The sequence below is a fragment of the Rhea americana genome, unplaced genomic scaffold (assembly GCF_003343005.1).
Source record: "Rhea americana isolate MKP2758 unplaced genomic scaffold, rheAme1 scaffold_6, whole genome shotgun sequence".
In the NCBI taxonomy this organism is placed as follows: Eukaryota; Metazoa; Chordata; class Aves; order Rheiformes; family Rheidae; genus Rhea; species Rhea americana.
The window spans coordinates 4,069,569-4,085,835 of NW_028186756.1; the positions used below are offsets into that span (position 1 = coordinate 4,069,569).

A 16,267-nucleotide genomic window follows, 5' to 3' on the forward strand; every position below is an offset into this window, starting at 1 on the left:
TGCAGCTGTACAGGAAAACTCTGCTATTTGCAAGTGTTGCATTAATTTGTAGGTTGAATAATCTAGCCCATTGTCTGTGCAGAGAGAGATGAGCACTGTGTTCAGAATCCTTGCTGCTCTTAGGAAGCTTTCAGTCTTTTCCACAGCCTTGCATGGGAATTCCTGTAGGGAACTAACTGGGCAGTGCTAGATCTGGCTTTTAAGGTGTTTAGCAGAGACTCAGCAGTACAGTATCTCAGCAGTAGGCGGCCTGTGCGTAGGCAGAGATCACAAATGCTGCGTGAAGGAGGAGTAAGAGCAGGATTAGAAAGTTGTGGAATGGGCAAATGTGCCTACCGTTGCACATCTACTGGGAGACAAAGAGCAACTGGGACTTGACAACCCTGCCTGCTGCCTGGGCCGTAGCTGTCGATCTGTTACTGCTCTCCTGTGACTGTTTCCTGCCGAGGGAGAGAATCTCCTTCATCCCTCCATGAGCTCCTTTTCCCAGATGTCCTTGAGCATCTCCTGACTCAAAGAATATTGGAAATGCTGCTGCGAAAGGCCATTTATTTGACCTGATATTTTTATCAGTGAAAATCAATACGCATACCGTATTTGTTTAAAATTTTGTCTCGTGGTGTAGTGCTATGGGAAAACTTGCAGGGTGCACATGGTTTGTACCGCTGATTGAACTGAGCAAACATGGCATGGATACACGCTGACCATGTGCAGTGCTGCATCTGTCAGTTGTCATTAGGGGTTGGAATTGGTGAATGCCTGAGAGTTCGATCATTTCATGCCTGTGCACTCACATGTGTTTCTATTGATGGCTTTTCATCCTCTTTCTCTCCACTACATTGATCTCTAGACTAGAGTTTGTTACCCAGAACTTTTACTAGCTGTTTTCTGTAAAGTGCAAGATGCTGCAACCAGCATTTGAAGTCTAAACATTGTGTGAATATTAACTTTTCTTAAGGTATTTCATTAGTCTTTTAATGGTGGAACTTACACTTTGTTGTATTTTTTTTTTCCTTATCATTTTAATATTTGTTGACTTAAAGCTCAGAAAACTCTGTGATGGCTTCCCTTACCTCAAGTCACTCTTCAGTTTTTTGGACAATAATGGCACTGTTGTCATGTACAAAAAGGCACCAAGCCATTGGGCCCTAAAAGGGCCACGTTCACAGACTCCTGATGCACTTTTGCAAATGATGTTTGACCTCTATATGCCTCAGAAAGCCCAACTATAAAACCGAGTTAATGCAGGAGCTGATTTGACTCTAAAGAGACTGCCTTGGAGCTGAATGGCTTTGCAATTATAGTTCTACTTGTTAAGAAGATATATCAAATGAAAATAGATGCTTACAGCTATAAACACAGCAGTCAAAATCTCTCCAAGGGCTGGAAGGATTCCGAGTAAGAAGCTGAGATGATGGAGCAATTTAAATAAACATAGAGCCAGTGATAACAAAGATGGATATAAAATCAACATTGTGCCTGGCTTTGATTTAATTTAAGGTGGGCAAAGCAGAAATTAGAGATGTAAATGAGCCAAATGTCAGACCTGTGTGTATTATGTGAAAATAAGCTGAAGTCTGGGGACTTGCCAGTTTGCTGTTGCAAATTTGTTGAGTATTTTCTTGATGTTTCATTTCAAATACACTATTCTTTCCCTGAGGGAAAGTCTAATGTAACCACTGCACATGGCACATAAAGCTGAGTGGAAAAAACTGGAACCAGATTTCTTTTTAATACAGAGAAGGAGCCAATGTGAAAATCTTCTGATGACCACTTTAATCAAAATACGCAGGAAATATCTATATTTCCAGACATAATTGATGAGACATGGAATAAAGAGGGAGAAGAGTTGAATGATAATGATCATCCCAAAGAAAAAATCTTAAAAGCTTTATTTCTTATTGCTTATCGGTATTGTCTAACAACTGTTCCAAAAACATCCTCAGTGCACCTTTTTTAGAAAAGATAGTCAGTCCTGGTCTCTGTAATGACTCCTTCATTGATTTCAGCAGGTTGAGATGAGACTGTTTGGAAGTAGAGTGCATTAGTGCCCTCCTATGTGCACAGCTCGTGGATGATCTGTTAAAACAGGAGGGAACAGCACTCCCTCTCCTCCTTGTCTATCTATAGCTCAGCAACGTGGCAATTTGTATGTCTGTGGTGGTAGTAGAGGGAAAGCTTACTCCAGGCTCTCTTTTTCTGTGGGAGCCCTGTCTCTGTTACATCTGTGGCCTTTATTTCAACAGTTCCTTTGCCTCTAACTGGTTTTGTGCACCTTATGATTTAAGGTTATCTGAGCATGTGGGATATCTGTGGTTCATACCGAAGTACTAGCACCCTTGGGCATGGCAGATTAGAGGAGGTATGGGTGATACAGAAGAAAATACAGGAGTTTACTGATTGGCCAAATCAATATAAAATTGTAATCCTACTTGCTGCTGAGATACCTTTTCAGTATTGTTACACTACTTTTAGGTAGAAAATTATTATGGAAGGTATGCAGAAAAGGGAGCAGGACTTGTTTTTGAGTGTTTTCATTTATTAATAAAGATTTCTTACTCATTAAATCCTGGCACAGCATCCTGGAGCTGCTAACTATGTAAATGTATCACTTGGCTATCTCCTGTAACAAAGTGCAGTGTTTGTGAGCTGCCCTGCTAAACTGTCACGTTTCCACTGTAACTTGACATTTCTGTTGTAACTCCTGTGGTCGGTAGCTTAATTCCTTTGTCTCTGACAGGCACCCATTTAGGAGTCCTGGAAAATACAAAGTGGAGCCAGTTAACATTGAATGATTTTAAAATTAGACTGAACTTTTGTTTTCATCAGGGAGGAAGATGATGCCATCAGCTAATTTGGTTGATCAATAGCCCTGCTTGCGATAAGGTTTCAAAGCTTGTGGCTAAAAGCTGATTGCACTGGATCCAAAATAAATTTGATCTATTGGCTTCCACAAATGTAGCGTAGCTCAGGATGATGGTTCAGTGCTGATGCTTAATTCATTTTTATAATGCTGACAGACTAGTCTGGTGCCTGCTGTGAGGACACTGTACTATGTGAACTCTCAGCAGTGCAGCTCTTACTTAAGATGTTTTTTACAGTAGCATGGAGCTGTCACTCTAGCAAATAGCAATCATAAAGATTCATTATTCTGGGACTGGGAAGCATTACAGTCTCTGGATGTGTTTAATGGCTTCTTTCATTTAATGTAAACTTTGATCCTGATTTCCTAAAAAGAAAGAGATACTGGTGAGAAATGAGAGTGATTTGTTAGTATTGGCTAGATAAATAAGTGTTACTGAAAAACGAGGAAAAGCTCTGTGACTGAAGAACAAAATAAGTGTGCAAGCCTTGTTTGTGATATGCATTTGGGAAGGCAGTTTTAGAAGAGATCCAGTGATGTTTGTTCTTTGTGCTGGGTGGGACCATAGCTTTTTGGGAAGATGGACTAAAAGTTAACTGATGCTGTCATCTTTATTTCAGTGACCATATCATGGCTACAGCACCAGCAGATGTCGTACAGTCGCCTGAAACGGGATATACAGCTGAAGAATGCACAGGTAAGCAGTTGTTGTCTAAATGTATAGCTGATTTGGAAGCCAGAGTTACCTTTTGTTAACTTCCATGCAACATAGAATTACCTTGTATCTTCCTCTTTATAGGTTTAGTTGGCCTGGAATTCAAAGGCCTTTGGAGGCAAAAATTCCCAGTCTTCACAATTCAGTCAGTTTGATTTCTTGGGGTTTGCCTTATTGTCTTTCTATCAGTAGAGTATTTAGAGTGCATGCTGTTCCTTCATGATGGCAGTGACCAAGCTCACTGTCCAAAAACTGTCAGCACCCAACATTAGCCTTGCTGAATTCTATGATTTTATTGCCCATCTGACAATACTGAATACTTTTATGAAGCTTGTTCATCCAGAATCGTGTTTTGTGGGTTTTTTTTGAGAATCTTGTCTGTATTTTTTTAATTATGCATTTTTATTGGTAAAAGCATTGCAAATGTGTCCTGAATACACCTCTAGGAAGTCAAAGTATAGAAGATCTCTAAATGAACTAGTTCATTTAAATAATGATTATTGAGCTCCCAGATCAGATGTTCCCTCTGTTTTAGAGTAATCTTGTCAGTTTTTGTTATTTTTACAATCTCAATTTTGCACTGGAAAACATCTTTCTCGTATCCTGTTATAGGAAGGAACCGTGCTATGAGCAAAAAGGCATACGCTAATTTTCCCTGTGTACATTACACGAAGAGTTAAATCAGTTAAAAAAAACCTCACAGATTAATAAACTTTAAAAAGAGAGACAAGTACCTACTCTTACTCCTTTTCTGTTATAGTGGGATAACTTGTAGTTACAATAAGCAACTCATTTTTGGGAAGGCTTTTGCTTTTTAAAGGCAGTGGCCTTTAATTTTGAATGCCTTTAAACTGAGAATAAGCGTTCAAGTATTATGAGCCATCATTCATCAGTGGGAGAATGGACAATAGGCATAGTTGCCTGAGCTAGGATTTTCTCTCTTTGTTTTGACTGGATTTTTGTTAAGCAATTTTTTTCTGCTTTAAGTAATAAAATCATCTTTTATATTATTAGCCTAAATATCATAGGGCACTCTACCATTTTGTGCTATGGTGAGTACCTCACAGTGCACTGAAACATAGGCACTTTTATGTGAAACATGGCATCTTTCTAACAGCATAGTGCACAACTATTTGCAGCAGTAAACTATTATGAGCACCGCGGTTCTGAACTGCGTCTTTACTGCCAAGTACTTGCACAGAGCAGAACTGATTCCACAGTTCTCATCTGGTTGCAACACAAAGTATCTCGTAGTGATATTTTATCTTTTTTGCGTAATAATATGGCAACTGCCCATCTTTTGTAGCTGCAGGGAAACCTCCTGTTTTTCATTCATCTGAAACAGCTGAAGGCATGCAGCTGGGCAGAGTGCAGCTGAGGAGGAGTTGCTGCTGGAGGGGATATGCCCTGCACATCAACAATGAATTAGTGCTTGGAGAAAGCACTCAAAGTAGCTGGTGTGTCTGCATTAGAGGACCGCATGCTGCACAGTGATACTCGAGCATTGTCCCATGCCAGCTGCGGCTTACTCGCTGGCACTCTTTGCGCATCCTTGCAGTGGTCTTCATTCTAAACTTAGCAACGCTTTGAATCCAGAAAGTATTCAGAGTAGTACCTTGAAAAAAATTTTTTTTGTTGTTTTTGTTGTTTTTTTTTTTTTTTTTTTTTTTTTTTTTTTTTTGTGTGTGTGTGTGTGTGGTAAGACTTACGGCTGTTTCTCTTAAATGTCCTTAGGGACACTTCCGTTTTTTGTTTGTTTTGTGAGCATTCGCCCATTTCTTCTGGAAATAGCAGTATCTGATTAAGTCCATCAGTTATACTAGCACTAAAATCAAACTTGTTTGCTGCCTATATCACTGATGATTGCCCAGGGTGCATAATAATGTCCTTGTTTCTCATTTAGACTAACTTTAAATTGAAAAGTTCTCTGCATACACAAAGTCTGTCATTTTGTTCTTTGAATCATTGTAGCAGATGTTACGGGATTGATAATTTTGGGGCATTGTTTCAGGAGACTTATAAATTTTTTGTTTTGCTCATCTAAAATAAACTACTTCAGCTTTGTCAGGTTTGCTGGAAGAATATTGTTTATGATGTCTAATTGCTGATGTGAGTGGCAGTAGTTGTAGGGAGGCATTTCTAAAGACTCTCTGAAGGACACTCAACACACTAGATTTCTTTGAGAGCCAGTATGGTCTTCTGATTGCTCTGTGACCTGCCTTCTCTTATCAGCTCTTACGGAGTGCTCACTGTGAAACTCGGAGCCCCATGTGGGTCTCGGCAAACCCAAAAGCTTTGAGCTCATCTCTGTAGTCTGAGGCAAGCAATTTATCCTGTATGTTTTCTATGAGTGTATTAATTCATTTAACTGCCTTGTAAACACCTTTGAGATCTTCAGCTGATAAATTGATGAACCCCTCTAGAGGAGTGCTACATCCATGGATGATTTTGCTCTATACTGTCTGAAAGATAATTCGGTTGCAGTGACAGCCCAAGTCACTGGCAAAGCATCGTGCGGCTCTTCTGTGGTTGCTACTGCTCTGCAGAGGGCAGCCGTTTCGTCAGTGCCTGCCGTACAGTGCAGCAGCATCTCTGCATGCCCTGATGCCTGCTCTGATGCGGAGAGCGAGTGGAGGCCGGGTGAGCAGATCTCAGCATCATTGTTTAATTCTCAGAGTGGCTACTGTCCGAGGCACAGCACAGCTGCCCGTGGTGTGGTTTCAGCCCAGATAAGGCCCTTTGGCAGAGATCCCTACACGTACAGGGCATACGTTAAGACAGAGCATTGACGACTAAATCATTGCTGGAGAAGACAATAATTGTGTTGAAATAATGCCTTGCTTATGAAGGAATCCTCCAGCTGTGGGCATTTATTATGTCATCTGCCTTAAAATATTAATTGAACAATGACTTTGGCTCTGTTACCCAGTGATGTTACTGGTCTGCATATGTGTGTGTGTCAGTCACGAGGGTCTTAGTCCAACAGTTTGGCCCAAACCACTCCAAACTGATCCTTCAATGTCTATAATAAATAATATGGAGCTCTTGTGTGCTGAAAAAAATATTAATAAAAATGTAAGGTATCTTAAATTATTAAACATGAAAGAAGTCAATTGTGTTTCTGATTGTTTTTCTATTTGCATTTCTCTTCGTTTGGACAACGAAAAATCTGAAGTCAGATTAACAGATTTATAGCTGTGTTCTTAGGCCTGCCCTACTTGAAGGTTTCATGTCCTGGAGAGGAGTATGATAATTTAAGAGCAGCTCGCTCCTTGGCCTTGGGGGAGTTGTTGATGTTATTTTAGAATAATAGTTTAGTATGGAAACAGATCTTTTGGTTTTAGAGTTTTGCCAGTTTGAATCTTTTTGCCAAATTTTGAATATTCTTCAAATTTTGACTCCTTATAGCACTGAATAAAGAAAGAAACAGAACTAAACCAAGCTTAGATATTAAGAGTTAAAGACATTAAGATGTTAAACTAATTGCTTTGCTGAAAATGAATTAAGTATGAATTGCATGATCACTGTTGTAGATAGATACATTCTTTATATGTATTTTTTTAATAAACTGGTACCTAAGCAAGCACCACCATTGTCAGCTTAATGGTTATGTTGCTTTGTGGGCAGCAAATCTATGAATTGCAGCTTCATCTTTCACTGGACTCCAGCATTGAATTATTTACAAAGCAGCTGAGTGGAACTGAATGGGTTGCTCTAGCCTGTGACTGTCTGTAGGCTTTCTCCAGAGTTTAGGAGATATTCTCCAAGCTAAGCAACACCTCCAGTTTCCATAAATTTTCATTTTTTCATGTTGCAGGAAGGAAAAAGTCCAAATTTCAGACTTTCAAGAACTTCTTTGCCAAGAAGAAAAGGAAAGAGCCTCCAGCTCCTAGGGGTGAGAGTAATTTAAAACCCAGCCAGTCCAGCAGCGATGTCAGCATCTCTGTGCTCGACAGCACAGTGCTTCATTCACCAAAGGAGGCTGGGTAAGCTAGTGGGGAAGGAAAGTAAATAAATAAAAGCAGACCTCTCGCCACAGTAGGATGAAAGCGTGAGCTGGCCCCTTAGCAGCAACCTCTGTCCAAGTTTGTGCAAAACAAGCCCTAATGTTGATGAAGGAATTTGAGGAATTTCCTTTCTTTGCTATGTCCTTCAAAAGCCAGTATGGAGAGGAGGGGGAGGGCAGCTAAGGGCAGGGGTGAAACAACCTCTTAGTCTGTAAGACTACAGATAGCCCAGATTGTTTTGATTGGTTTTAGCGCTTAAAAATCTGCCCTGGCAGGTCTGACCAGCAGCAACTTGGCAGGAAAGAAATGATTGAGTAGTCTTAGCACAGAATACATGTGAAGTTTTGCTGGTTTTTACTGTAATCGGTGCCCTCTGTCGTGGCTGGATTAAAGGGAAAGAAAGCGTTTATGGTGTGTTCCTGGTATGAGATTGCTACTTAGTTTAACTTGCTTATGTAGTCATTTAGGTATCCGTTACACGAGAAGGCCTCTAGTTTTGTACCAGGTACCCAAGAAGGACTGTGCATATGACTGAGGTTTGCAACTCATATGCAGATTTTGCAGAAGGAACCTTGCAAATCTCAAAGCAATTCTCTGGTTCCTGAATGATGTTTGTTCAAAAACCTGTCTTTTTAAATTAGGGTAATAAAAACTATTAGCTTGCCCTGCTAACATTGCTTCACTCATAACTGTAGACCATCAAGCTACAGCAATACTTTCATTACACATCTCTGACAATCTGAGGTGGGATGACCCTCTGAATGTCCCTTGCCAAGGGTGTGGGTATTATTTCTAGCTAGGGAAACAGGCTGTCATGAAGCAGTATCTCACAGCCTATAATTTGGCTGCTTTCCAATCTTCCTGAGCCTCTCCCTCCCACTCCCCCATGTTAGCATGGTCTCTTGCTTGAATAGCTGAGGCCTCAGGTTGTTGTGGGGCTGCAGACTAACTGACCGTGACAGTACACTGGCCATATCTTAGGGCTCGCAGTGATTTATGGGAGGGCATGTTTGATGGGTATGTCCCTGTGGTATAGAGCACAAATGGGTGGCTGAGGTAGGAGATGCTGAAATCAGTGTTGCTGCCAAGTGTGATGCATCATGAATATGGCATTCAGTGTGACTGGACCCTATGTTTCTTCTGGTGGAGCAGGTTAAAGATCTTTCTTTCTCAAGGGTGCTTGTGTCTTCATGCCCCACCTTTCACTACCCTCTCTATTGTGTTTATTTAACTGTATCATGAAAATGATCTGGGTTTAGGGAAACAACAATCTTTTTATTTTGCTTGTTAGCATAACACTAGCAGAGTGACCGACCACACAACCAGTCCCCTGGGGCAAGGGGGAATTACAGTGACTCAACTAACCCAGTCCAAAAAGCTTAGGAACCACTAACCTTACCCATGAGCCCATAGGAGGGATCTGGCATAAAATCAGCTGTGTGCTCCCAAGGCAGTGTGAGTGAGAACTGTTTCTCTTACCCTTAACCAAGTACTTCAAGTCCAATTGCTGTTTACCTCCACACTATCCTCCAGTGATTATTAATTGTTTTGCAAGACCAGAGACCAGGAAGTTAGTAAAACCCTTCTTGTTTTTCCCTTAGAGGTAGAGTTGAATGGGCTATCCAAAAAAATCCAAGGGTATGTTTATGCTATTTGAAAACGCCGTCATGTCCAGACCCTGCATGGCATGAGCACGCTTTGTAAATTCCTAGAGAGATCAAACAAACTAATCCTTTGGAAGACCTGATCCTGGAAGCCAGCGGAAATATAACTTGTGAAGGTTTGTAGCACTGAGCTGTGTAATTCTCGACATGCAGAATACCAAAATCAATTCTAAAACAATGCCGTTGTTTGTTTGTTTGTTTTTGAGGCAGAAGCACCGATTTTCTTTCTTTAAAACCATGTAAGCTTTTTAAAATTTAAATTTTCTAAATGCTAACCAAAGACCAAACTTCTAGATGTGCCCAATGCTCTTGTAACAGCCAAAGAGATATGAAGGGAACCAGAGGGTTGGCAGGCTTCTTCAGAAGCCCAGATATCATGGCGCTGCAGGAATCAGTGGGACTGGGTATCTGTGAAGGGCAAGCGAGCGTTATTTGCTATTGCCTCTTTGTCTTCAGAGAGGCATGAGTTTTGAACAGAACTGGAAAAATCTCCTAGATGACAAAATTAAAGCATGTGCTGTAAGCTTCTTTTCTATGTTATTAAATGGGTAGAAGAACTGACATAGGGGAGAATTTAGTCCCCCAAAATCTTATTTCAGTTAAAAAGCTGTGGGGCTAATATGTAAATTGTCCTTGTCTTTGTAATGTACACTCAGTGCTCTTGCAGGCTATCATTGTTTTGGGGAGAGCAGCTGCTTGAAGGAACTATTTGAGTCAGGGGGAAAAAAAGTAAAATACTAGGAGAAGGAGTGGGGTTGTAGCAATGAGAAGTGGAAGATAGCACAGGCCTCGATGCATTTAGGAGGGGCTTTATGGCTGGATTTAGAATCCCATTATTTCCACAGTCACCGCAGCTTGAGTGTTACTGCACATAGATGAATTAAGCATTTGTATAGGGAAATCAATGTGGAAATACAGTGGCTAAAACATCTGGGATTTTGGCTAACAGTGCATCTTTAGCTTCAACACAAATATAAATACACTGCCTGGAGTTACACATGAATGAATGTATGTAGGAGGCTCATCTGTGCTAAAGCTGCAATTAATTGCAGACTTGATCTAATTCTATTTTTACCACTGCCAGAAGAAAATACAGTAATTCTCTTGCAAATGTATACGATACATATGCAAGGAGGGACAGCAAGAGAGAAAGAGCTCTTGTACTGGCAGTCTCAAGAGCAAGAAAACCTCAGCTCTTGTTGCTAGAGACTTCTAAGTAAATGGAGTGAGGAAATCCCCAACTGAAAGGGTTAATACTTGCTAATGCTAAAATCATTCTGTGCAATAAGTAAAAAAATATGTGAACGAGTAGTGAACGTGACTTATTTGCTGTGACAAATATTTAAGTGACACTGTCTTTCTGAATGCAGTAAAATTATTTCCATGTTATCTTGCCTGTATAGAGTGCCTTTCATGCTGGAAAGGGCTCTTTAAAATCAAACACAGGAAAAGATGGGATGGTTCCATTCACTCTAATGATGAAATAAGACGTATGTTTTCCAGTGTGTAGAACTAATACCCTGTAAAGTAACACAGGCATTAACCCATGTACCATGGGAGGAAGCATGAGCTGTGGCCTGTGCAGTGAGAGAAAGAGCTCAGATTGTCTTGAATGTGACGTAATTGTAGAGCAAAACTGTTTTACCCTACTATGACGCATGGTGTAACTGTACGCTCATTGACCAACACTTTTGTGGTAAAAGGAGGGTTGGTCAATCAGACAAAGGAGATGTCTCCAAAGAGATAAGGAAGGGAGATGCAGGAGGAAAAAAAGACTTGTTTTTTTGTTTGTTTGTTTTACATGGTTTATTTCTTTTTTGAAAGTTCACTGTCTTCCAGGGCTTGCTTCCAAATTAAAGAGAGAATCTGAGGCTAGGCAAATAACAGACCTCATCTATCTGTATTTCTTGAAGAAAAATGTTAGACTTACTAGGATTTTCTTGCCAGAATTTCGTTCCTAGTCACTCTCTGTTATCCTGGGCCAAACCTCTAGAGGCAACGAGCATTGCCTGCAAGGCAACTGAGCAAACGAATCCCTGTAACTTGTGGGTTACAAAGCTGGCGGCCAACAACAGGAAAGTACTCCCTTTTGTTTTCCAGTTAAGTGCTAGCTTAAAATCCTGATATAAGCTCTCCTTGTGATCTTTTGGATAAAGCAGTGCACAGACACCGCTGGTGCAACTTTGTGAATAAAGGAGTTGGAGTCTTTTCTGTTATGCTCCTAGTGCAGAATTTGCTTTGCACAACCTAACAGTCGAACTCCAATTAATCTCAGTTGATTACAACTTGGTTAATGGCTATAATGGGAACTCATCTCCCTTGGACTCTGCTGAACACCCAGAGAGCATAGAAACAGGTCAGGAATCTCTTACCTGGGTTCTCTAACATGGTCATAGATAGGCATGTAACTATGACCTTGGACACTTGTCCTGTCTGCCTCTTTTTATGTGCTCAGAATCCAGCCACATACTTTGTGATAAATGTGGGCAAAACTCTGTTGCTGGACCTGAGAAGATTTGAATCAAGTCTGCAAATGTGGTGGAATTACATTTTCTGCCTGCATTTGCAAGAAGGGAAAAAGAAATTCATAGCTCTCATCAGGCTATAGAGATCATACTATGAATATCCCATGCTGAGCAAATTGCTACCAAAGGAGGGCATGGGATGCTTGTGGCATGGACGCTTTTCACTTTCCTTCCACTGTGTGGTAGGCGTGTTTTATTGGGAGATGCATCCAGTTAATGACTTCAGCATCTGACCTAACCACTCTGGGCTCCCTCTATAGTCACAGAGACTGGCCTCTGTGTTCAATGCAGATACTAAGTCCATTTTAAAGCAGACACCTAGATTAGATCATCCTTGTAAAAAGTGCTTTGTCCTCCTTTCTGAGTGTAAAGGGAGCGGGCAGTGACTAGCTCAGATATCTAATCTACAGAAATGTGAAATGAAATGAGATGCATCTGACCTCGGTCTCTTTATGATCCCTCTGCCCAAGTGAAGTGGTAAAAGGAAGTATTGGAGGACTGTACCTAGTACATTGACCACTCTTCCTTCCATCTCAGGCTCAGAGGAAGCATGGGACACAAAGCTTTGTCCCATGACAGTGTCTTCATTTTTGAATCTTCACCAGGAAGTGTGTCAGCTGACACATCATCTCAGGAAAACATACCTGGACGAGTGAAAACTTTACAGGTGAGAACACCTTCTCTCATTCATGCTGTTGCTTTTTATTAGCTATCTCCTAGAAAACTCTGTCCGTGTTTCTTGTTTGATTCTTCTGCCATATGCCTTAAGACTTTGTTGACTGATGTGTCTGAAGCTAAATTTGCTGCTTTGAATCTATTCAGCCTCTTGGAAGCCACATTTTTGGATATTCCTGGTGCTTTCAGCCTGGCCAAGGTCCCACAGTGTGCTTGTGACCTGTCTCCAGGAGTCCATGAACTAGATTCTTTCCTTAATAAATATGTCCTCTTCCATTGGGATTCCCATTTTTTACTTCATAGCTATGGCTTTTGAGTGCAGGCCATTTATTTATACCTCAGTGTGTCCCTTACACTGTTATTCTTTATAAAAACATTTGTTTCTTGCAATTCTGGCTGAAATGTTTTCACAGTACACGCTAGCACCAGGGCTGTGTAAGTGTGTGGGATGACAGTTATATCAGGGCATTCTTAGTGACAGCTTTATTTATATCATTATTCTTTTGATCTCTGCCAGCAGCAGATAGTGTATTCTGCTAGGTCATTTCCTTCTTCCAAGGCACACATTGAACCCTTTGTGACAGCTCGTTTATCAACTGTTGGTTATATTAATTGCATTCAAATAGCTGCCCAGCTCAGAGCACTGAGATAAAAGTTTAAGGTTTTTCCAGGGACTGGAACAAACTGTTGATAAGGCAGCCAAAGACCATTCAAATTCTTTCTTTGCTCAGTGTGAACTTCTTACTGCAAAATATATTTGCATCACATGTTGAGTAATAGAAGATGCACAGAGGGACTTGTTCCCCCATAAAACTGCAAAATAGGCCAAGCTTCAATTCAGGGTATTTTTTGTGTAACAACAGGAGCAGCAGGAGAAATTATGTTTGTACGTGACAGATTATGTTGGAGAAACTCTTTCCATGCTGTCACCAGCCCAATGCACCCTTTCTTCAACCATGCAGCATTCTGCATGGCAACATAATACCTCTAGCACTGCATAATACTGCTAGCACTATTTCCATAATCATAAAAGACAACTTGAGTCTTGTCAGATTAAAAACCAAGCACCAATAAAAGCTGATGTTTTCTTAGCAATGTAAATTAACTTTACCAATAGAAGACAGACTGTAAATTCAACAGTTTCTCCCAGAACACTTTGCTGTCTGCATTTAATAAATTTAATAATGAAAGATGGGCAGTTGTGAAAAGAGAAGAAAGCAAAATTTACTTCCTATATTTTCCTTTCTGTGAAGTGTGCAGATATGTTGTATGTCTTACTTGTTTCTACCATGTATTGCAATCTTTGTGCAGTTTGTCATCAGCCCTGCTTTTGCAGATTGTATTGCTGATATTTCTTAGATTGTTGTGGATAAGAGGGCAAGAGAGCTGCTTCAATAAGGAGACTGGAGGATAAAAGGCTGACAGTGTGCTATCTTGCTTCCTGTGTAGTTAGAGCTGTAGGAACTATGTTCCACAGGGAGTCTCGCTGAGAAAGAATGGCAGCTGTTGAAATCTAATTTGCAGAGATGTAAATGAATGCATTGCTTGAAGAGCAGCACAGAATTAGGCCTAGAATTTTCAAATCTGGTTTAATAAGCAAAGAATCAGGAAAAAATAGGTCTGCACATTTATCTTGGGAATATTCAGATGACCTGTTTTTAGTTGAGAGACAAAGATTCCAGCTTTGACATAGCTGAAAGATTTAAGCCAAGAGATTTATTAATGGTGTTTCCTGAGATGTAAGATTTTTTTAGTTTGAGAGAACATCTGGCTGCTTGTGAGGTTGTAGACTTTGTTTTGTTTTTCTAGGATCGGGGCCTGCCAGAGCAATTTTATGCAATCTTGGAAAAGAATCTCCACAGTTCTTTTAAAACAGTCATTCCTGACTGCCATTGTCTTTCTTGCTGTGGACAGGACCAGGCTGTGATGCTGGGGAAAATTAGTAAGCAATTTGTTGGGGTACCAGGAATTGAATTAAACTGACTTTGTGTAAGAGGTGGGACCCAGCTACTTGTGTGGGAGAGACCAGTGACAAGCTCTCAGTATTTGGAAGAGCTGTCCATGTAAACTTGGGGATGGGAACTGCTGACTGGCAATAGTTTGTGGGACAATTTGGTCACCCTGGTACATGTAATTATTTAAAAACTGTTTATATTTGAAAGAATTTTTAAAGTTCAAACTAAGTTAAACTGGTGTATTTTTTTCTGGGACGGTGAAATTTATCTTTGGTAACTTACTGTATAAAATTGGTTTTATTTTAGTTTTACAGAGAAACCAAGCTCTAGTGATAGGTTCTTAGTGAACGTGATTAAATGAAGTTTAATTACAAGCTATTAATGACTATTTTATGTAGATGGCATATTCCTTCATATACTTCTTTTTAACAGGAGATTTTGTGTGGTTAATTGGAGTAACTGGGTAAAGGTGTCTGAAATGTCCCCTACAGGTAATGCCATTGAAAGACAGTATTTTAAATTTCTCTTTAATTGCAGCTTCAATTGCAGCAGAACATCAGGCTTGGATCACCTCCTCTTGTTATAACTGGAAGGAAAATGGAAGATGCAGGTGCTGTTTCTGAAGACGATGGATTACCTAGGAGCCCTCCTGATATTTCAAGCCTTCATGAAGTTCTGACAGATTCAGCACGTAAGGTATAAGTGTTACATCACTTTAGTGAACTCCTGCAGAGAGAAGAGAATTTGTTTGGAGTGGGGGAAGATCCTTCTGTTTGCTTGTCATAAAACCTCTGCACTCATTAAGATGTGTTTTAATGACATTTTTACTCAGTTTCCTTTATGCAAGCCTACCATACTCTGACATGATGTTTGTGTAGAATACTGCTAGAGTTACCCATTTCAGATAAACATTTGTCAATGAGGAATGAGCATAATTCTTTGATCATTAAAGTCTGTTTCCACTAATGAACTCTCTTCAGGTTTAAAAGCTTCCAGAAGTCTGGCAGACACAGAGGCACTGATCCTCTAGTGAGGATCAATTAGAACTGGAATGAATTACTGAGGTGTACTGTGGACTCATCACTGAGAGAGTTATCTAGGAACTGGCCTTACAAAATACCCCTTCTGAGCACTGTTTTCTATGGCTCTATGTAATACTATGCTGTGGCAGTTGTGAGCTCTCTTGTTAGGCGAAGAGGAGAAGGAAGAGGAAGGTCAGTTGTTATGGCAACTCTGAGTGCCTTTGGTCAAGTTAGTCTCAGCAGGCAGGTCCATATGGCAGAAGGCACAAAAAGTGAAGTATCCAGGGGTGAGTATGGTGTTACTGTGACTATACTGCTTCCAGTCCCAGAAGAAGTTGAGGTACCTGCACTGCACAGACAAACTTCCCATGTCTTCCAGCTCCAAAGTGGAGAGGTTGGCAGTTTCCTACACCCATAAAAATAGAAGAGATTTAGTGTTTTTAAAAGCTAGTGAAGAAAACAAAAATAGTGGGGGCTGTAGGAGTATCTGAAACAATTATTCTTTTTGGAATGAAATAGCTCAGAACCAGAGCAATTTAGCTGAATCAGCAGGAAAGTGACAGTCTTATGTGTATGGTAAAAACAGGTCCTGATCGCACTGATGGCATTTAAAAATTTGAATTGCTTAAAACAACAAGCTAAAGTAACTTTAAAAAAAATACATTGGCTCAATTCCCCATTAAAGTATATTGTCCTGTGGTGTATATATCAGCACAGAGCTTTTGTTCTTTGTAGTCAACCTTTGTGGCGTATCTCTTAGCAGGATAAAACTCCTCTTTTCTATGTCTGATCCAATGAAGGAATGAAACTATTCTGTGAGGCAGGGACTTTGCAATGACCC

The 16,267-nt window shown here is 40.3% G+C and overlaps 1 protein-coding gene across 1 annotated transcript in view; it reads left to right on the forward strand.

The window, feature by feature from the left end:
* The window catches only part of KIAA1210 (KIAA1210 ortholog), a 34,806-nt gene that overhangs the window by 2,096 nt on the left and 16,443 nt on the right, over window positions 1–16,267 (forward strand). Inside the window, exons 2-5 of the mRNA XM_085319790.1 lie at window positions 3,484–3,560; window positions 7,396–7,564; window positions 12,312–12,441; window positions 14,942–15,100. Of these exons, the coding sequence (XP_085175916.1) occupies window positions 3,494–3,560; window positions 7,396–7,564; window positions 12,312–12,441; window positions 14,942–15,100 (525 nt within the window). The 5' untranslated portion in view covers window positions 3,484–3,493. The remainder of the gene's footprint in view (window positions 1–3,483; window positions 3,561–7,395; window positions 7,565–12,311; window positions 12,442–14,941; window positions 15,101–16,267) is intronic.